The sequence below is a fragment of the Sminthopsis crassicaudata genome, chromosome 1, assembly GCF_048593235.1.
Source record: "Sminthopsis crassicaudata isolate SCR6 chromosome 1, ASM4859323v1, whole genome shotgun sequence".
Classification (NCBI taxonomy): domain Eukaryota; kingdom Metazoa; phylum Chordata; class Mammalia; order Dasyuromorphia; family Dasyuridae; genus Sminthopsis; species Sminthopsis crassicaudata.
The window spans coordinates 192,572,881-192,580,316 of record NC_133617.1 but is presented as its reverse complement, the minus strand read 5'-3'; the positions used below and the strand labels follow the sequence as shown (position 1 = coordinate 192,580,316).

The 7,436-nt window shown below is 36.6% G+C and overlaps 1 protein-coding gene across 2 annotated transcripts in view; it reads left to right on the top strand.

Moving 5' to 3' along the window:
* SALL3 (spalt like transcription factor 3) overlaps positions 1–5,904 on the top strand; it is a 23,436-nt gene extending 17,532 nt beyond the window's left edge. Inside the window, exons 2-4 of one of the 2 annotated variants that reach the window (XM_074273552.1) lie at positions 1–970; positions 1,187–1,527; positions 2,923–5,904. The exon at positions 1–970 is cut by the window's left edge and continues 1,976 nt beyond it. In XM_074273552.1, coding sequence (XP_074129653.1) covers positions 1–970; positions 1,187–1,527; positions 2,923–3,354 — 1,743 coding nt within the window. In that variant the 3' untranslated portion in view covers positions 3,355–5,904. Of the gene's footprint in view, positions 1,528–2,922 lie in introns of both variants that reach the window. The other variant, XM_074273543.1, reaches the window with a different exon arrangement.
* Positions 5,905–7,436: the final 1,532 nt, after the last annotated feature.

Below are 7,436 nucleotides of genomic sequence, written 5' to 3'. Positions count from 1 at the left end.
CAAACATCAGAAACCTCAAAGCTGCAACAGTTAGTGGAGAACATTGATAAGAAGATGACGGATCCAAATCAATGTGTCATTTGTCACCGGGTGCTTAGTTGTCAGAGTGCTCTCAAGATGCATTACAGAACACATACAGGAGAAAGACCATTTAAATGCAAAATTTGTGGACGTGCCTTTACTACAAAAGGCAATCTAAAAACACATTTTGGAGTTCATCGAGCGAAGCCACCACTAAGAGTACAGCATTCGTGTCCCATTTGTCAAAAGAAATTTACAAATGCTGTTGTTCTTCAGCAACATATTCGTATGCATATGGGGGGACAAATCCCAAACACACCATTACCTGAGGGCTTCCAAGATGCGATGGACTCAGAACTTTCTTATGATGAAAAAAATATTGAAACCCTGAGCAACTATGATGATGACATTGATGAAAATTCTATGGAAGAAGACCCAGAGTTAAAAGACACAGCAAGCGACTCATCTAAACCACTAATATCTTACTCTGGGTCATGCCCCCCTTCACCACCTTCTGTAATCTCTAGTATTGCTGCCCTGGAGAATCAGATGAAAATGATTGATTCTGTCATGAACTGTCAACAGTTGACCAGCTTGAAATCCATAGAAAATGGATCAGGGGAAAGTGACCATTTAAGTAATGATTCCTCATCAGCTGTAGGTGATCTTGAAAGCCAGAGTGCAGGCAGCCCTGCCATGTCAGAGTCCTCCTCATCCATGCAAGCATTGTCTCCGGTAAATAGCAACAGTGAAAGTTTCCGGTCTAAGTCTCCAGGTCTGAGCAACCAAGAAGACCCACAAGAAACACCACTAAAGACAGAAAAACCAGACAGTCCACCACCTGCTCCTGAAAATGGAGGTGCACTTGATCTGACAGCTCCTACCCCGGGCAGACCAGTCATCAAGGAGGAAGCTCCTTTTAGCCTGCTGTTCCTCAACAGAGAACGTGGTAAGTTTAAAAGTACTGTTTGTAATATCTGTGGCAAGCCTTTTGCTTGTAAGAGTGCATTGGAAATTCACTACCGCAGCCATACTAAAGAACGTCCATTTGTTTGTACAATCTGCAGTCGCGGGTGTTCCACTATGGGTAATTTAAAACAGCACTTACTGACACACAAATTAAAAGAGCTGCCTTCTCAGTTATTTGAACCCAACTTTACTCTAGGTCCCAGCCAAAGTACTCCTAGCCTGGTCACCAGCACTGCGCCTACCATGATCAAAATGGAAGTGAATGGTCACAGCAAGCCGATCTCACTGGGGGAAGGTCCTCCGCTTCCAGCTGGAATCCAGGTTCCTGCTGCACCACAGACAGTGATGAGTCCTGGTCTCACTCCTATGCTGGCACCCCCACCACGGCGAACGCCTAAGCAACACAACTGTCAATCGTGTGGGAAGACCTTCTCCTCAGCAAGTGCACTCCAGATACATGAGCGCACCCATACTGGTGAAAAGCCATTTGGTTGCACAATCTGTGGTAGAGCTTTTACCACAAAGGGGAATCTCAAGGTAAGAAGGAAAATTCCCAATCTCAAAAATCAACCCGTAAAGAAATCAGGGTTATTGAAAGGCATCTCTCTTAGGCTTTACAGGCTGTAATTTTGCTGTGTTCCTGGTCAGGAGAAATAAGAAGCTAAGGAAGCTTGTTGTATGTTGTCATGTGTTCCTGTCGAGCATGGTAACATGCAAGGGTTCAGTCCTGCCTTCTGATGTGTGGGTGCGTATCAAGGCCTGTTCTTCAAACTTGATCTTGTGAGACTGAGGCCGGATGCGTGTTTATAGTCTGTTCTATGAGCTAGGTGGTGAATGCACTTTGCACCTTGGCAAGGCAGGCCCAACACCCAGTGGAACATTGGTATGAAAAGAAACCGACATTTAAAGAGCTGTCACAAAGTAAAACAGTCATTCTCAAAAAGAAAGAATACCACAGCAACGGGGAGGTTTGCTAAGCAATTAAAAAAGCAAATAAAAAAGATGTGTTCTATTGTTCTATGTGGCCACCAAGAGGAGCTGATGGGGTGGGTGTGTAGCTGAAGGAGAGCAATGTACAAGTTCTGGGGTATAGAAGGGTATAAAAGGAATTCGGGGAAAAAAGAACTATTGGTAAACTCACTTCAGACCCTCCCAGAGCGTATTTTCTGACAAAGCTCACCTATGTGAAAAAAGCACAGTTTTTACTCATTGCCAGTAGAGCTGTGTTCTATGTTTCCTCTTGTGCATCCAGATTTTTGTTCTCTATAACCTGCATATCCAGGAAAGTTGGGTTTCAGTAGGCTTTTAGAGGACATTTCAGAAATCAATATTCCAATTGTTCCCATATCTCAGATATGCATGGATGGGATAAAGGTGAATGGGAACCATCTTCTGATCATAAAAAGTTCATACAATGTTTTAAAACTAATTTGGGGGGGGTTCTTATTTGAAGGGAAGCAGTGAAGCAAAAGTATAGCAGAAAAATAGGGCAAAAATTACTAGATGGTTTAGAAGAAGGAAATAGAAGTCAAGGGGTTAGGCTAAGCACAGTAAGAGAGCACAGGTCTTTATTCTCACATATTCTCACATATTCTCTTGGCGGCCTCTGTGTTTTGTGTATCTGGGGTAATTTTGTTTTGTTATTTAAATTTTTGTCATCTCAAAGAACACACAGTCCTAATGTTAAAGAATACTTTGTGTCTTTAATGAAAATAATGTGCATATTTGATCATAAACTATTCCCCAGAATGTTCGCATGAACCATTTTCTGTCACTCCAAATTGCTTGGGAGAAAGAGAAAAATGGCCAATGTCTAAAGGTTTGTACACTCAGATTCTATGAAAATGGCTACATCAGCAGAGCAAGAATTTAAGATATGAGAATTTGCTTATTTGTAGTTTTTTTTTTTCTTTTCTCATATTTTATATGCAGGTTCATATGGGAACTCACATGTGGAATAATGCCCCTGCGAGACGTGGCCGCCGACTATCTGTGGAAAATCCCATGGCATTGTTAGGTGGTGATGCACTGAAGTTCTCTGAAATGTTCCAAAAGGATTTGGCAGCTCGGGCAATGAATGTTGACCCCAATTTTTGGAACCAGTATGCTGCAGCGATCACAAATGGACTTGCTATGAAGAACAATGAGATTTCAGTCATACAGAATGGAGGCATTCCACAACTCCCAGTAAGTTTAGGTGGAAGTGCCATTCCACCCTTAAGTAACATTACAAGTGGTATGGACAAAGCTCGCACAGGCAGCAGCCCTCCTATTGGTGGCCTGGACAAAGCAAGTTCAGAAACAGGAGCCAGTCGTCCATTCACACGGTTTATTGAGGATAACAAGGAGATTGGTATAAATTAAATTCGAGAAATGTGAATAACTCTTGGGACTTTTAATCAACATATTTGTTCTATTTCATGTACAAATTTGAAAGTTTAAAGCATTAGTCTTATGATCTTAATGCCTAGGTTCCCTTTAAAATTTTATCCATAGTCGAAAATACATTAACTGTGTGGCTGCTGAAAAGTTGTCTTGCAAGAGCTGCATGGTACTTCTTTTAACAGTGAGTTTGACTGTTATTGAGAACTCTGAAACCTTTAAAATTTTAGTTAACAAGGAGTCAATGGAAACTGCATTAGCAACTGAAAGAGGTTAGACCACATCCACTTTGTTTCTTATAAAATTTAATGATCACCTAAGAAGGAAAAAAGAAAAAAAAAAAAAAAAGAAGGGGGGCTTCACTGCGGCATTCTGGTCAAACTTATTTGCTGGTTCTGTTCAAATTAGTTAGAAACTTGAACTATGTTTTTAGAAATCTTAATCTTAAATAAGTGATTTAGTACCCCCATGCTGTGTATTATTACAGTATCCTTGTCTGTAGTATTTATAATGTTAAGATTATGCGGGTAACAGACAATATACTAGCCCCATCCTTAAATGAAATTTTTGTACCGCAAAATACATCTGGCTATGTGATTTTTTTTTAAAGCAAGATTTGTTTTACTCTAAGTAAGTGGTTTATTTCAATGCAGGCAAAATTGTGGAAGTTTTATTGGGAAAGATAGCATGCTTTTCATGTGCAAGTACCTGTCAGTAACAAATCTTTTTTTATTTAAATATTTGTAGCTGCTATGTGGACAGTTGTTCTATTAAATGAAAAATGTAGTGTGGTCTGTAGCTCAATGATTGGAAAACAAGTTACAGACAAACCTTATCACCATAAATTATTCACAACATTATAAACAGTTGTGAATAAATATTTCATGTTATCAAAGTTGTACAATAAAAAGGTAATGTTTGTATAATGTGGTTGCAAACTCTTAATTTATACTATTGCACTTTTAGTATTTTGTATTAGGGAGGTTTGTCTATAATTTGAAAATAAAAAAAAAAGATGTAAACTATTTTATAAATAGTACTTTGGTTTAAGGAAAATGAAGAAAAAAAAAAAAAACCTGTTACAGTTTCTTGTTTTGTCTTAAGGTCAAATAATATGAGAGATCTATGCTACTTAAATAGAAAAGCCACCAAGATTTTTCAGATCCTCAGTACAATAGGGCCTGCCATTTCAAAAATTGAAATGATTTATTTAACTTTTCTACAAAGCCCATTAAAAACTGTGACCACCCCTAACAAAACTTTGATGAATTAATCTTAGGACTGTGACATCAATGCAAGCCCAGGAAACAGTAAAGAGAACATTGTGTAGGTTTAATTTTACTGTAATCTGTTCTGTCTCTTTCTCACACACCCACAAATAAGATGTGGACTGCCTCACAGCACTGGTATTATGTACAATAAACTGGGAAGATATATTAAGTGTCTGGCAGTATAATAAGTCATAACTGTAAAATATTTCAAATTCCCAATCTACTGATAATCGTCTCAGATTACAATAAAGCACAATGTCCTCTGATTATTCTAATATCATTTTATGCTGATTACTTTGTTTAAATGACATCAATAGCTAAAGAGACTGGTTCCACTCCTCTTAAGCTAGGATGCTGGTGAGGCTGGGGCTTAATCAAAACTTGAACAGTAAATGTTTTGTGTACTACCTCATTTTTGTGCATTACAAGCATGGTGGAGTCTGACACTATGAACTTCCGTCCAACAGAATTGTTCAAGGGACATCATGGGTAGCTGGGTAACAGTGCAAGGAGTTGTATACCCCTGAAGGAAGAATCAGACAGTGAGGTCTTCTCAATTAAGACTGAAAAAAAAAATAGGACAATCTCATTCAACAAAAAAAAAAATATTACTGTAAGAAGATGGACTATTTCTGCCATCATGTAAATGAACAAAAAGAGTTTTGAAGACTTGCTAGCTGTTTATTTCTATTGGAAATGAACAATGAACTATACAGCTCTGTATTCTACAGTGGTGAAATAAAACTTCCCCATGTTATGCCATCTTTTACCACAGAATGTGGGGGATCTGGAGGTTTTCCAAGCATTGGAAAAAAGAAAACTGAGGTGGCTTAATGTTGCTGTAATTCAGCAGTTGAATGTTTTTATTTATATGTGTCATTTTTGGTGTGAATTTTTTTGTTAGTATTTGGTACCATGTAGTGTTATCTCTTCTCCCTAAAGGATGTGTATAACTTAACAAAAGAGAGATGTAAAGTGTTGTAAATAAGATGGTTGATGAAGGTACAGTAAGACTGACCCCATTTTGTATTCAGGGTTAGGTCACTCCTCTCTGCATGGTGAAGAGAGACACTATTTTTATACTGCGATACCATGTAGGGCTAGGAGCCTCCCTGAACCAGCTGGGAATTGTTACCTAGATCCAATATTTTTTATGATTAAATCTTGTTGGCTTGACACATCTACTGATTGAAATGGATGTCTTAGTCTAGGTTACTATTTTTGTCATATGGAATTGAATAAAATGCAGGATGTAATATTATTTCTGAATTGCGTTCCTTGATTATTCTGATGGAAAAGTGAGAGCTGAGCTTATGGTCATTTGTGGTGGATGTACATCAATGATTTTTCTCTAACCTTCATACGTGAATGTCAACATAGAGTTGGCAACTTTAGGCCTAAGCAATATTTAAATGTATCTTGATTACACTTCAGCTATTAAAAAAGCTTTTTTTCTAAGAAGAAAATGCAGCCTCCTAAATGTGTATTATGTATCTGCAATAAAAGAAGATGTGGTAGAAAAAGTTTAAATATTTGAAAGTGTTGGCAGTTTCCAAAGGTCAACTATATTCTGAAACATCTCTCAATTATCTGCATCAAGTGAAAAATATTGCCCCTCTGATCATTTCAACAATTAGATGATGATCAAATCATAGGAAACAAATTTGCTAGCAAAACTGAACAAAAACAACAGACATCACTGAGACTTCATTCCCATCAAGGTCTCACATCTGTTTCCTCAAAAAAAAAAAAGTATTTTTTATGTTAAAATTCATACTGTTTTGAAAATTACATTTGACAATCCTCAGAATTTTCATGATCTACTGGCATTTAGATTTTAAAATAATAATCTCTTTCAAGTTCTCTAATAAAAGAAAAGAAATACACACACATACAATTTTCCTCTTTTCCTATGCTCACAGAATTTAATATAGTTTTTATTTCAGGAACTTGAACTTGTTTCAGATTCTGAAAAGCTAATAAGAGTACTAACTATTTGGACAATTAATCATAGGTAAATTGACATTCTATTTGTCATTGTTACAAAATTTTTAAAAGTTGAATACATTAATTTTCCAAATATTCAAATCATAAAAAGTAGAAATAACCAAATATGAAAGGATACAATATAAAGAGAATCTGTAAAAAAAAAGGAAAAGTTCTCTCAGGGAATAGTAAAGATTTTCATGAGCACTTTAAGAAATTAAAATAAATTAAAAGATACAGAGAAAACATAAAAAATGTTTCTGAACTTCTATTTCCAAATCAGTCTTGATGCATAGTTCCTTCTGATGTCAAGTAGAAGATAATATAAACAAAAAGAATGGTAAAGGCTGATAATCCCAATAATTTATTTACATACTCACACATACAATACACATATGTACACACATATATGCACAAATTATATATACATGTACAAATAATGTTTGTGTACATTATATAGTATATGTGCAAATGCACATACTAGCTATGTCGGTGTGTATATACATATAAACATATACACACACATTCCTCTTCTAAGTTCATTATAAGAGCTATTAACACTTAAAACTAATTAAGAGATACTACTAAAGGGCCTTCCACCAATTGTTTTAAACTCTCTGCTGTTTAATTTTATCCCTACAGAAGCTTAAAAATGCAGGGTTTCCCACTACCTGTGTTGCCTCGATATTTAGCAGCCGTTCCATTGATCTTCCTTGTTTTGTTTTGTGTGTGTTTTTTTTTTTTTTTACAAAGCCACAGCAAACATTAGCATTTCTTTTATTATTGTGCTGCATTTCCATTTCCAAC